Below are 23411 nucleotides of genomic sequence, written 5' to 3'. Positions count from 1 at the left end.
CTGCGCAGTGTTTGTAGCTGCGACTCAGCTCATCAAACTCTGAGCCGAAGTTCGTCCAGCCTCAAGCACTTACTGCAGATGTGGCCATCTTGGACCGCAGCAAGGTCCACGAGTTCCCACATCAAACAGCTGCAGCATACCACCATGTCCTCCATCTGACTACCTTTCTTTTTTCCCTAGTTAGTCCCACCTACAAATCTATAATGAACAAAAGGTAAACCTTGCCTTTACCTACTTACCAGCTACTTACCCTCCTTGCCCCTTCACGCCGAAGCCCCTTGAGCCAAAGCCCAGAACACTCTGCTGCCACTCACTCCGCTGCCCGCTCTATAGACTGCTTCCTTTTTAAGCTACCCGCGCCGCGCCTGGCGCAGTCCAGCCCCCACTCGACTACTTAAAAAAACTTATTAAAAAATCTAAACCTTACACTAAAAACCCTAACAAAAAACCAACCCTTACACCCAAAAACCCTAATAAAAGTGATAAACAGAGAAAACACTTAGCTGCTCCGAGTCCTCCGAACCGAAGCCCGAGTCCTCCAGAGTTTTTTTCTCTCCTTTTATAAGCTTGATGCATCTACCTACCCTAGTGTATGATATTGCCCCCGACAGTAAAGATTCAGAAGAAAATCCTAGAAAACATGGACTAGTTTCCACACCAAAGAAGCCACTTTTCAGCAAAGCTAGATATCAATATTAAAGTTTCTTTGACGCTGTTGTGGTCCTCTGGTACTATACTGGAGTGTGGGTCTATATTTTTCTATTCAAGCCTCTGGAATTGGGCTGGAACCACAACTTTCTGACTCGAGCTAGACTGGCTATGGCTCATGCTGAAAAGTGGATTATCATGCGGTAAGCAAATTGGTGAAGTTTCTTGACTGAGAAGGGGGGAAATCATTCATTCTTTTGAAGTAGCTGTAGTTGTGCAGCATATTGTGCATCCTGTTCTAAGGCAACATTTTGCAAATCGTCTTTTGAATTAACCTCCAAGTTAATTGAATAGTGAACTTGAATGCACTTTGGCTACATGTGACGTCTTAATTACCTTCTTCCCTATGGAAGATTGCAATGCAAAATTATTGCCTGTATATCTAGACCTGCAAATAGAAACCTCTCACCCCCATCTCCAACTCATAAATTGTAATGTGGTCTCTTTGTGTTTATCTTTCCTTATAATAAACTCACTTTTAAAAACTGACCTTGTCATTGATGTTACAGGAGTCCACAATTCCATGGTTCACTTTTTTGTTTGATGCTGTTTGAGCTAACTTATGCCATGATATATTAGTCTTGATACCTTATCTGAAGATCTTCCAAAGGAAGTATGGTGATTTTATTATTTGGACATTGGTTGAATTGTTGTGTGGTTCTTTAAAATTGCTTGGGAGATATGAAAACCTATAGAAGAGAACCTGTAAATGTGAATTAAAAGGAAAATTTTGGAAGCACATTACATGTTGGGCAGCATCTGTGGAAAGAGAAACAGTTAATGTTTCAAGTCTAGAACTCATCAGATATTTGGCATCTGGATTTTTGATTTTCATTTACTGTAAATGTTTTGTTATTGGAAAATGATGAGGATCAAGCAGCAAATATCACAGGAATGTCCAATTGAGTTAATTGACAGGGTGAACCACACCATCCTCTGACAATGCCTCTCTATCATCAGATGGCTGGGTGGGATAACACTTATCTAATTTTGTACTTGCCACAGCCAGAGAATTATCAGGAATGGCTTCTCCTGATATCCATGGTTCTTTTTTTTTCTGAAGAGCTGTGCATTACAGTGAAATTTCCATTTCCCATCACACCCATCTTTGCAAGCCTTTCGTCGTGTCTGTTTTGAATTGAAAGGTTCCAGAGGTGAAATAAAAAAATTTTACAAATTGGAAGGATTGAAAAGAGAGACTTACTAAGACCATGTGATTATTTTCAATACCTAATTTCTTGGAGTATGGTTCCATCATTGTTTTGGATTACCAGTTCCTTTATCTACCCATGATCTTGTGTGGATTAATTAGCAGCAACTAATTAATATTGCCAACTACAAAAGATAAGATATTTATTTATTTGTCACATGTACATTGAAACACAGTGAAATACATATTTTTGCGTTGCTAAGAATGTGCTGGGGGCAGCCCACAAGTGTCGCCACTCTTCTGGCGCCAACATAGCATGCCCACAGCTCCTAACCTGTATGTCTTTGGGATGTGGGAGGAAACCAGAGCACCTGGAGGAAACCCACACAGACACGGGGAGAACGTACAAACCCCTTACAGACAGTGGCCGGAATTGAACCCCCAGGTCGCTGGCGCTATAATGCATTACGTTAACCACTATGCTACTGTACTGCCCTAGTCTTATTGTTCATTACACCTCTCTATGGAGCTTTGGTGCTTTTCAATGTTGCTGTTATGCTAATTTAAGATCCTTTTGTGTTGACTTTTGTTGCAGTCTATTCCATCCTATGATGAAATCCAAAGGAAAATGCACCAACTTGCTGAGTTTCTGGATATGCCTCGTTTTCCTGAAATAACTGAAAAATGTTTCTTGCATCCAAATTTACTCTGTATCAAGTATTTGTTGGAAGCTAATTTGCCAGGTAAACTATTACAAGTACTAAAAAAAAATACAGCTAAGAACATCAGTGACTGTTGCTACTTCTGCCTTATCTAAATTGGAAGCATATTTTAGCTGAAACATGCTGGGGGTGGGGGGGCTGGAACAGGAATGCAAATTAATATGTGTGTTCTCAGGGTTTTTAGATGAGATAGGGAGAGGAATAAAAGGGGAAGCAAGATGTGTTGGAAGGATCGTCAAGTGATGCTTTATGGTTTGAACTAAAGAACAATAAAGAAAGAAACCTTGGAAATATACTCTAGACTTGCAAACGGTCTGAAGTAGATAGAAGAACAAATTTATAGGCACATTTCTGACATGCAAACCAACAAGTCAACAAAAGTGAAGTATTTCAATTACTATTAACATTAATGAGGATGTAATCATACAAGGCTGCAGAATTTCTAAATTGCACTTTTTTGTCTATTAAGTATCAAGTACACAATGTACTTGATATTACATTTGGGTTATTTGATATTACATTTGGGGTTGGGGAGTGTTGGATTTATTTCTAGGGAGTAAAGCAGGGCAGTGAAAGGAATACAAGTACGATAGTCATAATTTTAGTTTGGTTTAACATGGTTATGGAGAAGGTAAAGGTAGAATAAATGTAAATATTTTACAGTAGGGTAAGGCACTTTTACAAGGCTGGGAAATTATTTAGTGACTTGAACTAGATACAGCTATTTGAAGATGAATTGGTGTTAGCAAGGGGAGGTACTTGAAGTGATGAGAAAACTGTTTTTCACCCAGAGATCGTCCAGAACTCTCGGCCTGAAAATATTGTAGAGGGAGTAAAACCCTCATTGCGTGTAAAATGTACGTTGATTTATACTTGAAGGGCCATGATGGACAAAATGCTAAAGGGGATTAGACTGGGTGGCTCATTTTCAGCTGACAGGGACATCATGGGTTAAAAGCCCTGCCTAAACACTTGTGTTTTTTTTTGGAATAAATATGTACAATATTCTGCAAAATAATGGATTTACAATGGTTGTTTGCTCTTTCCAGGGAGATTGCCGTTTGGGATGTAGCTCTTTAGCTGGCAGGTTTAAGAGCTGTTAAACAACAACTGTGTTAAACTTTACCAATTTTTGTCTTTTTACAAATCTTTAAAGAATCTGAATCCCTGCAGCTTCGGTCTCAAAGTGGGTGCAGTAGTATATTTTAAACAAAAAGTAAAACATTCGGTTATTGAATTACCTTCTCAATATTCTGACTTGGATTTTGCATTTGTTGGGAAAGCAACAACATCTGCCATTGACCTTAAAGCTGCTCATTTAAGATCTAGCTGCCCCTGTGACATTAACTTCCTCTTTCTGATGTCAGTTGCTGTCAGGCACCAGTTCAATTGTCCACCAATAGTGGTGTATATTAGACCATGCAGCCAACCATATTGAAAATTTCTTACCAACACACCAATAAGTAAGAAGTGAAATTTTTAAATGTTTTAATCATTTTACGGAGCATTTAATAAAAATGGTGCCTTCACATAAGATCAAGGTTGATACTGAAACATCACAAACATGGAGTATTTTTTTTATTAGTTTTAAAGTTAAAGTTTATTCAACTGACTTACAATCCGCAAGCAAACAAATTTGGTAATATGGAGGTTGAGAGTTTGTCAAGCAAAAATTATGACCATGCTATTTCAAAAACTCACTTTGTATAATGAAGCTAACTCGTTCAGGGTAAGTGATAGCATGATTTTCTCTTAAACCCATTCATTTCTTCCCTGGTCACCAATTTTTCTTGATAAACTGGAGAAGGCTGCAAGACGGTGCTGCTTGTGTAGGAGCAGCTTCTCAGTTTCCATGTTTAACTGTGAATCTGCACGCTCCAGATATTGCTGCCATTTTGTGGTGAAGTGACAGTAGACATTGATAATTTCATTGTCAATAAATCTATAAAATTCAGGTCATTTGCTACTTGGGTATTGAACAGATAAGTAGTTGAGGTAAAGGTTTTAAATAATGTTAAAACTCTGAACTTGGCCCTGTATTAATTTCCATTTGTATATGTCTATTACTTTACAAATGATGTGAAAGCCAATCTTTTGAAAATACAAAATGTTGTTACTTGAAGCTGTGTATAAAATGGAAGTAATTTCAACAGTGCAAATGGATTAATAGTTATACCAATAAATCCTAAATGTTATTGATTTAAGGTCTGTATAAGCAGCCAAACACTTACAGGAGTATATTGCATAGTGCATTATATACATAATAAAACATCCCACAGGGTGATCATTATGTAAGGGACTAAATCTTAGTCTTTCACAGCATTGGATGATCAAAATTATTACTACAAGAACAGTCACCAACATGATATTAATCCAACTTTGCAGTGAGTCCTGCCTACTCCAGCAAACTATTTTACCTTCAGTTAGAAGTGTAAAGACTAGTTGGCACCAACCATTAGTTGTTTTTCTCTATTGTTCACAGTCATTTATACTAGAAGGTTGACTATCACAGATTGTTAATTAATCTAGCTGCTCTGGCAATATATTATCCTAAAGATGAAAATAAATCTTGCTAAGATGTAATGTTTGTTTATAAACATTCAACTAAACTGGGATGAGTAATGAGTGAGGTGGTGGTGTTTGCATTGGAACCCAAACTGCTTTTTACTAGGCTTAAGGAAAATATGGACAATTTCCTATAAAGCTTTAAGAAATACTTTGTGGTTAAAGTAACTTTTTCTTTTTTTTTAATTGGTGATCTCAAACCAGAGAGCATGCATATTTGGACACAAAGATTGGTGAAGAAAATGGGCATTGGCAATGTGGATTATCTGACCTTTCACCCATTGTCTAGAGGGGCAAAGACCATCAATTATGAAGTTCAGGCTGTAGCAGTGATTGTGATTACTCTGAAACTCCTGTTTATGCTTGATGACAAGCATGAATGGTAAGTCACTTGATGTATATTGTAAAGTATTGCAGAAGTTGCAACAGTCTGATTTTTAAAAATTGTTTTTTAATTTTGTACCATTTAACAGGTTGCTATCTAACAGAGCAGATGAGATAAACAAGCAAAACTGTGAAGGTATTTCATGCTATTTGTTGTAAGATATGTGAATCTACATTCCAGTATTATGGCAATCAGGAGTGACATACCATACATTTCTTTTTGGTTTTATATTCTGGTCATTGAATTGTACAGTATAGAGGAAGATCAAGAAGTCATCAAATATAGATTGGCCCTTTCACAGAGCAAGCCATTTTTCTTCCACTCGTCATATTCTATCTGTGTTCTTTTTGCTCTGTATTTATCCAATTCTCAAAGACTTTGTCTTGGTAGGTGGTCCTTCGTGGTAAAGGATGACTTGCTTCCATTCTGGTTCCTTAGCATCTGGTGTGACCAATGAGGTCCATACGGGAACTGCAGTCTCTGCTACAGATGAGGCAAGAATTGCCTGATGGGTAGTTTGTGATATGGTGGACACCTGCCCTTTATGCTAGGCTTCTGTATGGTCTCAGTGAATTGACTCTGTTCTCAACGTCATCCTAAATAAATTTCTTAGCCTCCTCTGCTGGAAGGACAACCTGAGCTTCTGAATCCATGTAACTGTATTGCTGAAATGTTCTAAAAAATTTTTTTATTTGCACTCCTGCATTTTTTAAGTTCCAATTTTATTTGCTGTGTGTTCTTGAAATCTATTACCATCTTCCACATGGTACAGGAACAGAGGCACCAGGGTGTGTATATGTACGTAAATCATTGAAAGTGGAAGGGCATGATGAGAGTGTAGTTAGTGAAGTGTATTTGATCCTGGGGTCCATAAAAAGGGGCATAGAGCACAAAAGCAAGGAAGTTGTGTTGAATCTGTACAAGACATTGGTTAGGTCACAACTGGTCTATTATTCCAATTTTGAGTGCCACACTTAGATACTTCAGAAGGTCATGGAGAGGATACAGAAAAAGATTCCCTAAAATAGTTCCAGGAATGAGGATTTCAGCTGTGAGGTTAGACTGGAGAAATTGGGATTCTTCTTGGAGCAAAGAAGGTTAAGGGGAGAATAATAGAGGTGAACAAGATATTAACTGGCTTCAAGAGGATAAATAGAAGCCATTCATATTAGTGAATGGATCAGGAATTGGGGACACACTTAAATTTTTTGGGCAAAAGATGCAATGGGGAAGTGAGTAGTTAGGATTTGGAACTCTCTGCCTGTAATGGTGGTGGTAAAACAAAATCATTTGATGCCTTCAAAAGGGAAAGTGGGTAGGTACTTGAGGGAAAATCATTTGCAGAGATGTGGAGGGAAGAGCAGGAGAATGAGAGTTGCTCTCCAAGGAGTTGGCATGGACTTAATGGGATGAATGGAAGTCTCTTGTGCCATTACAGTTATATACTTTATTCACTGCACTGTTGTTTTGTCATCTGCAGTTTTGGCATTGTAACTTTACCCCTAAGCTAAAGATGTTAATGTATACACACAAAAAAAAATGCAGTCCTGATACTGAACTTTGGGAGGCCTTCCTCCAGTCTGGGTAAACAGCCATTCATCATAATTCTTCACTCCTGTCCTTTAATCAGTTTTGTACCCATTTTGGTATTAACCCATGGTTCTTATTTTAGACATCGAATCACATTTTGAATGCTTTTGAAAGCCCATATAACAATTACATTGTCCTCGCCTATCTCTTCAAAATAAAACTTAGGATAGAGTCATATTTGATTAATCCAACTAATCTGTGGTGATTTTCCTTTATTAGTTCTAAATTTACAGCTTTCTGTTAATTTAACTTTTGGAAAAAGACTATTCATATATAAATTTTATGCATTGAACAATTTTACTAATAATGTTAGCAGAGAATAGACATGTTTCTTGTCCCCTCTCTCATTTATATGTGACCAAGCACTTAAGTCAATATGTCTCATCTTAAGATGAGTTGGGCTTGGTGGCTGGGTGTAAAATATTAAAAGGTCCCTGTATATTAGCAATATTACTAATTGGAACCACTATCTCCATGGTTAGTGGGTGAGTTGATATATGAAAGACACTGTGCTGAATGAGCCTCCAAGATCTCTCCCAGCTTCCTATATTTGTGATATCTGCTGCAGCTAAGAATTTGTTATGAAGAAGGATACAGTATGTGCCTCAGTAGGAAAATGCAGCTGTGTATTTGCATTAAGTGTGAGCTTGGAATCAGTTCAGTTGTGTGAATGATTGTAATTCTTGTGGTCACCTGAACTGCGGTGGTCTGGGAGAATCCTTGTGACCTTATCACCTAGACCTTTTTAATGCAATTATGCTTCCATTTCAAAAAAGAAATTAATAGTGCCTTTATTTCTTAACAAATACTATTGAGAAAAGTGCAGTGAATCACTTAATTATAAAATGTTTACTTTTATTTGATTTGTCAGCTCCCAAAAGCTTTAGTGTATGGACTGAGCTCTATGGCATGGTTATGTATTAACATGCATCTGCAAGTGAAGTGATAATCCTGATCCACCAGTTCAGAAATAAATTAGGGGGCTTCTGCCTTCAAAATACAAATGTTCATAATAAGCTGGTACACATTAGGATGAAAAAAAAATGCCCTCTGTGAATGTGCCAATCTGCTTCAAATACATTTTTCTTTTAAATTACACCATAATTAAGCAAAAAATAAGTATTTTAAATAGGTGATTTAACTTTGTGACTTTAAAATAAAATCAGAATGTTGAAAATAGTCAATCCTGATAGATCTTCATTACAACTTTTTTTTCCTTTCATGACTTGCATTCTTGTTAGGTATTAAACACTTTCAGTTCAGAAAATGGTACAAGGTAATGAAAAGCTGTTTGGATGAAAGTGAAAAGGAAGTGGAAGAGCAGGCAGCCAGGTACACAATCCATTATTGCTTTTATAGAAACATTACCAAGCAGTTCACTTATGAGAAAATTCAGATTTTTTAAAAAAATCCATTTATGGTGGCCTAATTTTTGATCTGTTTCTATAAATGTCTAGATTAAAAGTTTGTAACCATATGAAAGATTTGACCAAAGATGAACCAAAAATGTAAATTTCTGATTAAAACTGAAAATCTCTATACAGATGCTTTGAGAAGGATGAGAGTGTGATCAACCAGCGTTGGATGGATGTGACTATCGTTGTTTAAATAGATTGGGAGGAAAGAGTTCCACATGTAGGGTATAGTAAACAAAGTTCTGTAAACACATGCCGAGTGTAAAGTACACTAGAGCTGGGGCATAGACTTGGAAGAGGGCATAAGCCAAGAAATCTGCAGAGATTTTATTTTTGATCTGTTGAATTATTCAGTTATCTCAAGTTTATAATCATTTACAGAAATTTGTTCTTAGAAAATTGTATTCTTTCCCCCAATTTTTAAACAAAAAGTTATTTCAGAATGCCTGAAGATTCCTTGCCCTATTCTTTCATGGTTCTTCACCCAGTTACCTACCTACCTCTGCTAAGGATCTAATCGGAGGGATCAGGAGGATGCAATCATTCTGCAAACAGCCTTGAACATTTAAAGTGATTCCATCCCTGTTATCATCAAAATAAACTTGAATTAATATCTATCTGATGTGACCACATGAAACATTTTACAGTCAAATGAATACTTTTGAGTTCTAGTCACAGAAGTAGTATAGGATATGGTGCAGCCAATGTGCACCATATCCAAGTGCTTCCTTGAAGGCTACAGCAGAACCTGGCTCAACCGTTCAGAGGCAGTGCTTTCCAGATTCCAACCACACACTGCATAAAATTTATACTCTTATTACCTATAATTCTTCAAGGTGTAATCTTTTCAAACCAATCTAATGTGACAGCAGACACTTCCCCTTTACTTCATGCTGGTCATGTCTAGTCCTTGACCTATCCACCAAGGGAAACTGGCCTCCACTATCAACTCTGACCAGACCCTCATCATTTTAAATACTTCTATCAAATCTCCCTTTGCATTCTCTTCAAAGAAAAGTCCAGCCTCTCTAATCTATCCCTTTTTTAATTGTAGTCCCTCATTCCAGGAACCATTCTCATAAATCTTTCCTGGACCCCCCCCCCCCCTTTGCATCCTATTGTGAACAGCATGTCCAGTTGATTCTGGACCAGTGCAAAACTTTCTGGCTTTTAGCTTTTGTATTCTGTGCCTTTTGATATATGTACCTTTAGAACTGTGTGTGTCTTTCAAGCTACTCTGTCACTTTCAATGATATGTGTACACACATACCCACCAACCCCTGCCCCCAGGTCCATTTGCTCCTACAATCCTTTAGAACAGTATCCTTTATTCTCTAATGCCTCTTCTCTTGCTTCCTACCAAAAATGCAACTCCTTGCATTGTTTTGCATTAAACTTCATATTTCCACACTTCTGCAAATTCCATTGGCCTGTTTATACCCTGCTGCAATCTTTCACTATCCTCTTCACACTTACAATACTGCCAAGTTTAGAAATTGAGGCTTTTTTTTCTTGCCCTCTTATTAGAGCTGTACTCTTGAGCTTATACTTTTTGCCCCTTCCTGATGTACTCTGGATATTGTTACCCCTTTATTCCCTTTCATTATTCCCTTTTCTTCTTTCTTTGCCTTCACTTGAACCCAGCCTTCTGTTTCCAACTTAGCTTTTCTGCTTTCTGATTAAACCCTCTGTTTCCCACCCCACTGCCAAACTAGCTTAAACCCATCTTGCCCTTGAAGATATTGGTTGCATTCCTGTTAAAAATCCAACCCATCAAGCCCAGAAACAGTCCCAATTTGTCTAGAATTTAAAGCCTTCCCTCCTGTACTATTTCTCCAGTTATACATTCACTTGTTTTATCTTCCTATTTCTGTACTCACGAATATCCGCTGATAGTAACCCAGCAATCACCTTTGAAATCCTGTTTGATTTAAAAATCTTTCCTAGCTCCCTAAACTCTGCCTGAAGGACCTCACCTCACTTTCTACCCATGTTGCTGTTATGATATGGACCATAACCTGTGACTGTTTACACTCCAGCTGCAAGATGTTCTGCAACTGTTCCATGACATACTTGACCATGGCACCAGGGAGACTACATACCATTCTAGGGTCATACGTGCTACCACTGAAACACCTGTATGTCCCATTAACTATTGAATTTGCAGCCTTTATTAAGTCCTTGAGTTGGCCCTTGGAAAAGATTTTGACTGTATAATGATTTGCAAAAGGGATTGAGCAATATCAGTCAGCATTTCAAGTAGAAAATCATCAAATGCAAGAAAAATGCCATTATGTACCAGGTTCTTTTGGGGAAGAGGTGTATGATGTTGAGATGGGGGTATTTTTTTGCATGCACATTTGTGCACATAAGTGCTACAATTTCCAGCCCATCGATGTCGTAGTGCACAGTAAGCACATATAATTTCTAGGAATTGCTAACTTATCTGCATGATCTTCCACCACAATGGGGTCACCTTTGCAAGAAATGAGGTGGAATCAAATGACTTGACCCTGGAGCAGGCAGGCATGGAAGCAAGCACCCCACTGCACAATCAGACATTATGGCAACACATTGAACGTCCAGTGTAAGAATTGGAAAGGTCAGTCCTCCACCTCCCATTGCAAAAGTACAAAGTCTTAACTGCAATTTTTCAGGGCATGTGGTCCATTAAAGAAGAATCCTTGTTCTCCTCTATGGCGAACTCCCTATAATAGGTTGGGTAGAGAATCTAGCTTTTAAGTAATATTCCAGCAGACCTTCGTGCTTTTGTTAAGATTTTCCTTCTTCAGACTATACTTTTGCCTACGTGTGTACACGTCAGCTTTGTAGCAGCAACCTCAAACATCAGCATCAAAGCGGGGTGACCACTTTGCACAGGCGTGTCACGTGCACAGACACAAGACTCTCATCCTCCTTGAATGCGCTGACTATTGAGTGGTTTGACTTTCATACTTAATTTGCATAATGCATCTTTTCAAAAAAAAATACTGTTTGAATGAATTTCTGGGCCAGTATCCTAGCTTTGCCCAGCAATTGAGTTGTGCATTGATTTCAGCAAAGACAAATTGGAAAGATTTATCTAACTGTAATTCTGAGTCATTGTAGTAGTATTTGTCTTCCTTGTGATGGTGTGCATTTGAGTGCCTTCATTTCACATTGGTGAAGAAAACTTGGATTAAGATATTGCAACATATGTCTAAAAACAGTGCTAAGATGTGCATTATATTTCACAGGTACCTGTGGAAATGTGAAAAACCACTCTTCTTTTCTGTAAAAGACCAGGCAGTAGTCTACAAAAGGAAACGTAGGTGCTTTTATCTTCTTAGTATTACTACTGGTCATCGATGTTTTTTGTTTTTGGTGTAAATTTTTCAGTTTTCAAATATTTCTAAATTATATCAATATGCATGAGCATTGTCTAAACAATTCAGTTGAGGAAAATTGTAAAATTTTATCTATGTTGGCTTCTAAGGATACAAGCAAAGTCAGGTCCTGTGCACCTGGAGGAAGTGACTCTATACCCGTTCCAACTTTCCAAGAGTGGGTATTGCCTATTTGTGCTCAGTGGTTGGAGCTCACATATAAAATGTTGTGATCCGTAGAAGTTATTCTAGATTTCTGATTCTTGAAATAGGCTATTGGTTTTGCTTAATGGTGATTTTGATGCTCTCCCAATTATTAGTGTTAACCAATGACCAATTACATGAGAACATAAGAACCAGGAGCAGGAGTAGGCTATCTGGCCCATCGAGCCTGCTCCACCATTCAATAAAATTATGGCTGATCTGGCCGTGGACTCGGATCCACCTACTTGCCTTTTCCCCATAATTCTTAATTCCCCTACTGTGCAAAAATCTAACTGTGTCTTAAATATATTTAACGAGGTAGCCTTCACTGCTTCCCTAAGCAGAGAATTCCACAGATTCACTACTCTCTGGGAAAAGCAGTTTCTCCTCATCTCAGTCTTAAATCTACTCCCCCAAATCTTGAGGCTATGTCCCCTTGTTCTAGTCTCACCTACCAGTGGAAATGACTTTCCTGCCTCTATCTTGTTTATCCCTTTCATAATTTTATGTTTCTATAAGATCCCCTCTCCATTCTTCTGAATTCCAGCTGGTCCCTCTCCTCACAGGCTAACCCCTCATCTCCAAAATCAACCTGGTGAACCTCCTCTGCACTGCCTCCAAAGCCAGTATATCTTTTCTCAAGTAAGGAGATCAGATCTGCATGCAGTAGTCAGTGTGGCCTCACCAGTACCTTGTACATTTGCAGCATAACCTCCCTGCTCTTAACTTCAATCCCTCTAGCAATGAAGGCCAATGTTCCATTTGCCGCCTTGATAACCTGTTGCAACCTGCAAACCAACCTTTTGCGATTCATGCACAAGCACTCCCAAGTCCCTCTGCACAACAGAATGCTGCAGTCTTTCACCATTTACATAATAATCTGATCTTCTATTTTTCCTTGCATTACCAACATTGTACTCCATCTGCCAGACCCTTGCCCACTCAACTTAACCTATCTATATCTCTCTGCAGACTCTCTGCATCCTCTTGCATAATTTGCTTTTCCACTCAATTTAGTGTCATCAGCAAACTTGGATACACTACACTCGGTCCCCTCTTCCAAATTGTTAATGTATATCGTGAACAGTTGTGGGCCCACCACTGACCCCATGGCACATCGCTCACCATTGATTGCCAACCAGAGAAACATCCATTTATCCTAACTCTCTGCCTTCTATTGGTTAACCAATTCTTTATCCATGCTAATACATTACTCCCAACTCCATGCATCCTTATGGATGTGTCTTTTATGCAGCACCTTATCGAACGCCTTCTTGAAATACAAGTATACAACATCCACCTGTTCCTCTCCGTCCACTGCGCTCATTATATCCTCAGTACGTTTGTCAAACAGGACCTGCCCTTCCTGAATCTATGCTGTGTCTGCCTGATGGAACCACTTCTATCCAGATGTCTCACTATTTCTTCCTTACTGATGGCTTCAAGCATTTTCCCGACTACAGACGTTAAGCTAACTGGTCTATAGTTACCTGCTTTTTGCCTATATCCTTTTTTTAAGCAGTGGCGTGACATTAACGGTCTTCCGATCTGCCGGGACCTGCCCAGAGAATTATCGAGCTGCAAAAATGAATTTAGCTGGAAAGGAAATAGAAGCAGAAAATGCCAGAAACGTTCAATAAGCCACTTGTATGAAAGGTTTATAACTTTAAAAAAAAATTACTGTTTTTACTTTCCACAGACACTACCTAGCCTGCTGAATGTTTCCTGCATTTTCTGGTTATATTTCTGATTTACAGCATTTGCAGCCTTTTTATCATTTTCATTAGCTGGAAATGAATGTGAGGCAAAACAACTATCAGAAAAGGTTACTAGTGGGTTGCTGTTGGAAGACTATCATTAAGTAAGTAGCCTGTATTATTCATTGATATTATTTTGGGACGAAGATAATGAGGAAGAATTGAGAAAATCAAAGTTGTAGATTCAAGTAAAAGGTTTGATCAGAAATGGACTCTGCAGTGATATTTCAAATCTTGGACATGAGATGCCAATTAATTTATTAACAATTGGTGTCAGATTATAATTAAAATCATCTGATTAAAGCAATTATGAAAAGACGGGAACACATGGAATTTTGTCAAAACCTGAAGATTGCTTGGATCACCAAATGAGTGGTAGATCACTGAAATATATGGTTTGCTCTTAGCCAGATGCATTAGTTCTGATCAAAATACTACAGAGAGAGATCTTTAACACAGAACTGACAACCTACCAGAAATTAGCACTTTCAGCGCCACAGAGGTGGCTGATTTGGGAAAGTGGAAACCTACATTTTGTTTTATTAGTGAATACATCTTGCTGGAGGTATTTTAGGTTGGAACTAAATTGAGGGTGAACATGGAACAGCACAGGAACAGGTCCTTTGGCCTATGATGTCTGTGCCAACCATGATGTCAAATGAAACTAATCCCATCTGCCTGCATCTGATCCATATCCCTCCGTTCTCTGCCTGTCTAAATGCCTCTTAAATATCACATTTTTTTCAACTCGTTCATGAAGGAGCCACTGACTCTTTAAATTTTACTTAGCAAGTACTGGCAGCTACTTGATATCTTGGCAGATGACTGAGCCTGAGTAGTGAGCATTGGTGTAATAGTACACTAAGGAAGGCTCCAAGGTTCTGTCGCTGAACCTGATAGCGTCAGCCGACATCCATGGGCTACCAATGGTTTGTTAGCAAAACCAAAATCAAGAAAGAACATACTAGATGATTTCTCCACCACCTCAGAGACTTTGCTCCTCTCGTCGCTCCAAACAAACTCCCGCTTGAAAGGGCAGGGAGCTGTAGCTAACTTTCATGGCCCAGTTGAGGTTCTGGCTGAACTCTGAATGAACTAGTGAGCAATTTTCTTCTATTTAGCTCAGACTTGTCATGTCATATAATTCTTCACCAGCCATTGGAGGGAGCTGATCACTGGGGTGCATTGGTAACTGATGCGAGGTGGCAGAAAAAACTATTGATATCCTGCACCTTGTTGAACAGAAAACTGACCACATAATCTCAAAGTTAGCTAGTATTGAGAAGTTGGTGCTTGTAAAAGAAACTGGAGTCTTGTTACCTTCCAGTTTTAAATTTGGCAATTCTTTAATTTTAGGTATTATCCACAGCCTTATGAAACAATTTGTTAGACTTGGTTCCCAGCCAGCATTGGAAAAGAGAGAACCTTCCAGTTTCCGGTTCAGTTGGAATGAAGGCAACCCGGAGAGACCTTGCTTTCATGGAGACAATCTCAAAGGATACGATAATGAAAAAAGTGAAAGGATCGTAAATGTCAACGATCGCTACTGGCTCTGTTGTCTGAAGATCTGCAATGAGAAGTATGTTAATTTTATTCTAAAAACAATGCAATCATTTGAAAATTTATAATCATCAGTTCTTGAATTTGACTTTGCAATTAAATATCAGAATTATTAATAAGGTCACATTCAATTTAGTGTCAGGCGTATCTGTAAGAGTGGTTAAATATAATTTTACACAATTTTTATAAATAAGAATACAACAAGCAGCAGGATCAGGTCCCTATTGTCCCTCTGGTCTGCTCTGCAATTCGCTAGAATCCTGACCGATGCTGGCTTTAACTCTGCTTTCCTGTTTAATGCCAGTATCCCTTAATTTCATAGATATAGAATGATTCCCACAGTTTGGAAGGCAGCAAATGACCAGTTAGTCTGGCATTAGTAGTTTGGAAAATGCTCAAATCCATTATTAATGAAGTTCAGGACACCTAGAAATTAATGATAAGATTGGGCAGAATGAACATTGACTTGTAAAAGAGAAATTGTATTTGACGAATCTCTTAGAGTAGACTAAGGGTATAATGAACAAAATACAATAGGAAGAACCAGTAGTCGTGGTGTATTTGGATTTTCAGAAGGCCTTTGTTGGGTACCAAACAACAGATTATTAAACAAAATTAGACTAAATGGGATTGAGGATAATGTACAGCAGTGGATTGAGGATTTATTAACAGATGTTTTGCTTTAGCTGGGAGGCCATGACCGGGGAGGTGTTGTGGGAATCGATGCTGGCATCCTAGCTGTTCACAGTCTAATGTTTGGGGAGACACCCACTGAGTTCCTCCGGCAGATTGTTTGTTGATCCAATATTCATGATTTCGATGAGGGGACAAGCTGTAATATATCAAGACTTGTTGAGATACGAAGTTGGATTGCATTATGAGTTGTGAGGAGAATGTGGAGAGGCTTCAAAGGCATATGTGGGCATGCTAAATGAATAGGTGAGGACTTGGCAGGTGGAATAAAAGGTGAAAAAGTGTATGGTCATTCACTTTGGGGGGGGGGTGGAAATAGTTAATTTTTTTTTAAATGTTGAGGGATTGAAATGTGCTGGTGTTCAGGAGGACCTGAGTATCCTCACACACAAACACTGAAAGGTAATGTGCAGGTACAGCAAGAAATTAGGAGGGCAAACAGTATGTTGACCTTTATTACAAGAGGATTTGAGTATAAGGGTACAGACATCCTATTGCAATTATACAGGGTGAGAGCACACCTGAAATATAATTCCAACAGAGGGAATGCAACAAGTATTCATCAGATGCACTTCTGAGAGAGTGTGGATGTGGAAGGGATATATTAAGGTACAAGGAATATATAAGAAGCTATCAAGCAGACCTGGGCTTGTATTCTCAAGGGTGTAGAAGAATGAGGGGTGATCTCATTGAAATGTACAACATTTTAGCAGGGTTGGAGGCATGAGACTGCAGATTCTGGAATCTTAAGCAAACAAACAAGTTGCTGGAGGAACTCAGCGGGTCAGGCTGCACCTGTGAAGGCAAAGGGATAGTTGGCATTTTGGGCTGAGACCCTGCATCAGGACCTGCAAAACATCGACTATTCCTTTACCTCCATAGATGGTGCCTGACCCACTGAGTTCCTCCAGCAACTTGTCAACCCTACTAAAAGCAAAAAAAAACCAAAATTGAGGGAATGCTGTTTTCCCTGACTGAAGCATTTAGCCCGAAGGGTTACAGAAACAAAATAAGGGGTTAGTCATTCAGGGCTAAGCTGAGAAGTAATTTCTTCACTGAGAGGGAAGTTCTGGAGACTCAGTCACTGAGCATTTTCAAAATAGTGATTGATAGACTTTTTGCATATGGGTAGTGCAGTAAGGAGGCATTGAGGAAGAAAATCAACTATGATTTTATTGAATGGCAGAGCAGATATGAGGGGCCTTCTCCTACTTCTGTTTCTTATGTTATGATTCCCTTAATGACCAAAAGTCTATTGAACTCTGCTTTAAATGTACTTAAACAGCCACAGCCATCTAAGATGTAGAATCCCCAAGATTTGCAATCCTCTGTGGAAAGCAATTTCTCCTCATGAAACTAAATAAGTTAAAAGTAAAATTAAAAATTTTCTATGCAACAGGGGTAGCAAAATTCTATAATAAAACAAAAAACTGGAACCTTCAAGTCAGACAGCATTCTTGAAAAGAAAAACAGAGTTAACATTTCTAGTCTTCAGATGAAGGGCCTTTGACCTGAAACATTAGCTGTTTCCTTTTCCACAGATGCTGCCTGACTTGCAGTTTACAGCAATTTCTTTTTCAGATTTCCAGCAATTCTCTTGATAATTGTAGTGAAATTCCATACTGATATTCTATTTAAAGATTTTTTTAAAATGTATATTTGATTTATGCTTGGAAAATATTGGGTAATCCATGATGGCAGTTGCATAGTTTTTCGTATCATACTTGTCCGTGCTTGAATGTATATCCCTTTCTTGACTGAGCCTTCATTGTATGGCAGATGAAAAGTAAACAAAGTGTTGTATTACATTTGCTTATTCACAGGTGCGTTTTTTCTGGGTATGTAGAATTTTCCAAGATATGACAAGTCAGGCACGTTTTAGTGTAAATTCTTTCATTGCAGAAAGAATTTTAGAGTTATGAGTAATTTCTGAGTTTTTTTCTGCAAAGGTGTATCATTTAAGATATCAAATAATGAGATTTGACTTCAGATTAACTGTATAACAAATATTGTATCTCGGCCTGGCAGAATTCATTATTTATCAATAGATTTTGATAAATGGTTCTACTTCATACTCACAGACAAGTATTTTTATCATTTAATAATCAGTTCTTTAGTACGTGTAAAACACAATCAATGGGCCAGCATTGTATTTCCGTGACGAGAACTCTCTCTTCCAGGATTGAACTTTGAATAATTTCTGTGCATCAAGTACGTCAGGGTTAAGGTTGAGAAAAGTCATTTGACACAGTTACATTTGTTGCAATGGATAGTTAAACTGCAGTAATATGGGCTTTGTTTTGCTTGCAACTATTAATAATGATGAATATATTTGTGAGCATGAGGTAGAATCGTTTATCGAAGTCTATTGAGTAATGAATTCTGCCAGGCCTCGATGCAGTATTTGTTCAAATAAAAGCGTTTTTAAAAATTGAAATTTATATTAATATTATTAAATCAGCAATTTTGCCATGCTAAATATTAAGAAACACCTTTTATTAGCTTGAAAAATACAGATTACGGCTTAATATTAATTTTCTTTGAAATGCTTTCTTGTTTGCAACTTCTTGGTGTGTGTGCTTTGCTAGTGCCATATCCAATGGAACTCTTTTTAAAAAAAAATCATTTGTAGTTTTATTGATCTTTTGGCACTAACAAATGTAGTAACTGAATTGAAGAAATAAACAAAACCAAGTATACCTTAAACAAATTTTCACAAACACAGGACATCCCAAAACACTGACTACAGCTCCAGAATATTTAATTGTTGTAATGTTATGTAACAGAAAATGCAGAGGGGAATTTGCACATGCTAACCTGTTTTAGTGTTGTGGATTGAGGGATACTGTCAAGAACACCATTCTCATGTTCCTCTAAAATAGGACTATGAGTTCTTTTACATCCACATGACAGTGCAGAAGGCCTTGGTTTAGCACTCTGTTGATTTGCACCCAAATCAGTAGAGTGGGCCTTAAACAACTGACCTTCTGACTTGAGTTTCAATTGGGCCTAGTGTACATTATAATGTATACATTATCCTTACCAGCATTTTTGTTATCAAACAAGATACTGACTTTGAGCCCCTTATCTTGCTTGATAACAAAAATGCTGGTAAGGATAATGTATACATTTCATCTTTGGAGTGAATTTACCTGCTGCCACTGCTTCTAAAGATCTAAAACAATGAAAGTACCTGTGTGCTGCCTATGTTCAACCATGACAGGAGTTGTGAGCAATCTGTTCCAGTATTTGTTGCTGACATAAACAGCATGTTTCAGTTGAACAGGATATTTTTGTAGATCTCCTGCATCAATGGTCTTGACATTCTTTGGTTTTGCATCAATGCAAAATCTGTGGTATGTGGCTATTTGAAATGAATGTAGAGAAGTGGTTCAACACCATCTCCATCCCTGTTCAATTAACCCTATGTAAATGCAAAGGCATTTAAGGATATAGTGTGGTGAGCATAATATTGTTTTTTTTCTCTCCAAGTCTCACTAAAGATTTGCAGACAAAAATTTACATCCGTGTTTGTTGCCATTTTATTTTACAGTAGGACTGAGTGTTAACGGCCAGCAACTGTGCTTTACCATTTTAATTGACTCCCATCCCTCATAATTGTACTGAGGAAAGTGTAGCTAGAAATGTCATATTTCAGAAGCTCCAGCAAACCAAAATCCTTTCAAGTAGGAGTGATTTTGTACAGCAAATGTAATAATTGCAGATTTAAAAAAAAACTTAAATATATCTAATTGTTTATAAGGTGTTTTTATGAATTGTAACATAATCTTTTTGGTAAAACCTTGGAATTTTTGGAGCTGATTCCAAAATGGAGTCCTATCGATGCTAGGTAGATTATATCAATAAAATGCATATTTTTGTACGTGTTGAAGGAAGCAAATTGTTAACATGGTTTATTCAGACTTTAAAGAACATTATTCCTTTTGTTCATGTATTACTGGTGGATTCAGAGCTTGCTCATTTTCTTTGAGTGTTCCAACATTTAAAACCCCAACAGAGTCCTTTTGTTTTTGCTTAAAGTGTCTCTTTTTAAGCTTTCAGGTTTGCTTTTGTAGTTTCATTGAATTGCATTTTAAATTTATTAGTGCTAATTCAGCTGTACTTTTAAGATTTCAGGTGATTTAATGATTAAGCATGTTTTTCCACTGAAAAATCATGATAGTCCCACTAGAGTTAAAAAAAATACAACAATATCTAAGGGACTATAAATATTACAGCTAAACCAAATAGTGTGTGGAATATAGCTAATTACACATCCAGCTGAGATGCTGAGTGTCAATTGATTTATCCCAAGCTTATTTTTGACATGACCCTATTCATTTATTAGCTACCAAAAGATGATATGCAGGGGACTATATTACAACAAATACTATTGATGCTAAAAATCTGAAATAAAACCAAGTAGTGAAAATACTCAGCAAGTCAGACAGTATCAGTATGCATGGTGGGTGGGGTGGTGGAATAGAGGAAATAATAGAATAACTAGTTGATAACCCTACTAGCCAGCACCTAGAAAGTGATTGATTGGTCAAAGGCTGAGTTGGCCCTTATCCTCCTTTTGGACAAAAAAATAAATGACCTGGATCAGTTTTGTAAGAAAGTTGGTAAGGAAGATGGTAGTTAGGCAAATTTGTATTGTTTAACTTGGATCCAGTTACAAGAAGTTAGTGAAAGGGTTAATTAAGAGCAGATGTTTATTTTGTATTTAGTTTTCTATATAATGGAGTTTGCATGAAGGAGTAGAAAATCGTATATCCTGGTTCAGAGTAGTTTATGTGAATAGAAGCAATAAGCAATGAGAGGACAACGATGATGCAATTCTTCTCATTCCTTAGAAATTTAGAAGCTTGGATGAAAAAGTAAGAAGTGTGATTGAGGTGTTTAAAAATCAAGGATTTCTCTAAGGTGCATACACAAACTATTACTTCTGGTGAGGAATCCAGAGCAAAGGAAGCAAAATCACATTAGAACTGAGTCACTTAGTGAAATCGGTAAGTGCTTTGTCAGGCAAAGATCAACAGGAATCTGGAACCCACTCAATGATGTAAGTGCTGGGACAAATGAAATTTTCAGAACTTTGTAACCATTATGTAAGGGCTTTAAGAATTATGGAACAAAGGTAGATGAATGGGGTTAAGGTGCAGATTAGCCATGATCTAATTGACAAACAGAACATGCTTCAGGGGCTGAATAATTTATTTTTGTTCCTGTGTTCCTGAATTTAAGGTAAGTGCTATAACTTGTTCTCCATGTTCACTTGATAACTGTAATGCAAAGCAGCTGGGTGATTTGCATCTGGCATTGTCTCACCAATGCCTTGGGTCACACAGTTGTTTGATTAAATATGGTGATAAAGCTCATGATCTGGAGATTTAATTGCACTAAACCTGAGGGACTATCCAGAGGAAACCTGGAATTTGCTTTGGGAATGTTAATTTACCAAAATCTTACAAATAATAGGTGTATTGGTAATTATTAGGGCTTGAGTATTCACAATTTATTTAATAAATAGGAGGATACTACAGTGATCTTCTCTTCACAAAATGGGCTTGAAAATATCTCCTTTGATCTCTGGGAGCTAATTATAAATCTATCAGATTAGCAGAATAAAAACCTCTATTCTGGTTGCAAGGAACTTTTACCTATTTAATAACATTTTTTAACGGGTATTGTTTAAAATCATTTTAAATTAGTTCTCTTGCATTTAATTGGTAGGCTTTGGGAAGTTATGGTAAAGTGCCTATGTGGGTAGATGGAAGAGGGAATGGTGTTTCAATTGGGAGGAAGGTTATTCAAATCGAAGCATGTCATTTGGAATTATAATTCCATATTTTTAAAACCACCCTTTTATAAATAAATGCAGAATGTTATTGAGAACTGAATTTTTCTGATTAATTTTTTTCCCCCAATTCAGGTCCTGCAGACACTTAACCAAGTCTGAAATGAAGCACTTTCCTGGAAGTTACCTGTTTGTGCTAAAACTTTTCTCTTTCCTACTTGGAGTAGAGTTCTCCATACTACATAATGAAGTTTGTCAATTGGAACATAAACTGTTTGATGTATCAGAAGTACTGAAACCTGGAAAAACTTGCAAGAAAACTAAATTGGTTCCATGAAGAGAAAATATTGCATGCTTCAATCAACTCTAACTGAAAATTGACAGTTTTGAACTGTTTTGCTGGAAGTTGCTAAGATTTGTTTTTTTTGAAGATCAACTTAAAATTGTTTAGATAATAACCAGTTGTATCTGGGATGAAAATTTTAATAATAAAATAACTACATATACCCTCAAGATTTGCCTTAAATTTCCTGTGTTGAGTTTGTGTTTGTTAGGCATTTCTTATCATATTTCCAACCCTGTAGGAAGACAAGATGACAGTGGTTTCCTGAGATTAATGTTAAATGTTGGCCTATTTTCCTCTGAGACTCCTCAGCCACTTTGTGGGCCTGTGATCGTGCTGCTTTGCTAGATTTTCTAACCGTCAGAATCAGGTTTATTATCACTAACATACGTAGTGAAATTTGTTGTTTTGTGGCAGCAGTACAGTGCAAGACATAAATTACTACAAGTTGCCAAAAACTAAGTAAATTTGTGCAAAAGACTAATAACGAGGTAGCGATCATGGGTTCATGGACTATTCGGAAATCTGATGGCATAGGGGAAGAAACTGTTCCTGAATCATTGAGTGTGGGTCTTCAGGCTCCTGTACCACTTCCTCCATGGTAGTAATGAGAAGAGAGCATGTCCTGGATAGTGAGGGTCCTTAATGATGGATGCTGCCACCTTGAGGCACTGCCTCTTGAAGATGTCCTTGATGGTGGGAAGGTTGTGCCCGTGATGGAGCTGGCTGAGTTTGCAACCCTCTGCAACCTCTTTCGATCCTGCACATGGAAGCCTCCATACTAGGTGGTGACACAACCAGTCAGAATGCTCTTCATTGTACATCTATAGAAATTTGTAAGTGTCTTTTGGTGACATACCAAATCTCCTCAAACTCCTAATGAAGTAGAGCCACTGGCGTGCCTTCTTCGTGATTACATCAATGTGTTGGGCCCAAGATAGATCCTCTGAGATGTTGATGCCCAGGAACTTGAAGCTGCTCATCCTTTCCACTGCTGACCTCTCAGTGAAGACTGGTTCTCCTGACTTTCCCTTCCTGAAGTCCACAATCAATTCCTTGGTCTTGCTGACATTGAGTGCGAGGTGGTTGTTGTTGAGACATCACTCAACCAGCCGATCTATCTCACTCCTGTAAGCCTCCTCGTTGCCATCTGA

General features: G+C 37.8%; 1 protein-coding gene across 1 annotated transcript in view; it reads left to right on the top strand.

The window, feature by feature from the left end:
• Window positions 1-22437, top strand: part of taf1b (TATA box binding protein (Tbp)-associated factor, RNA polymerase I, B) — a 64599-nt gene extending 42162 nt beyond the window's left edge. Inside the window, exons 9-15 of the mRNA XM_052025012.1 lie at window positions 2454-2601; window positions 5350-5527; window positions 5619-5665; window positions 8362-8452; window positions 11772-11842; window positions 15218-15440; window positions 22050-22437. Coding sequence (XP_051880972.1) covers window positions 2454-2601; window positions 5350-5527; window positions 5619-5665; window positions 8362-8452; window positions 11772-11842; window positions 15218-15440; window positions 22050-22251 — 960 coding nt within the window. The 3' untranslated portion in view covers window positions 22252-22437. The remainder of the gene's footprint in view (window positions 1-2453; window positions 2602-5349; window positions 5528-5618; window positions 5666-8361; window positions 8453-11771; window positions 11843-15217; window positions 15441-22049) is intronic.
• Window positions 22438-23411: the final 974 nt, after the last annotated feature.

The sequence above is a fragment of the Pristis pectinata genome, chromosome 10 (genome assembly GCF_009764475.1).
Source record: "Pristis pectinata isolate sPriPec2 chromosome 10, sPriPec2.1.pri, whole genome shotgun sequence".
NCBI classification, from domain to species: domain Eukaryota; kingdom Metazoa; phylum Chordata; class Chondrichthyes; order Rhinopristiformes; family Pristidae; genus Pristis; species Pristis pectinata.
Note: the sequence above shows the minus strand (reverse complement) of the source record. Positions and strands in the feature narration are given on the sequence as shown.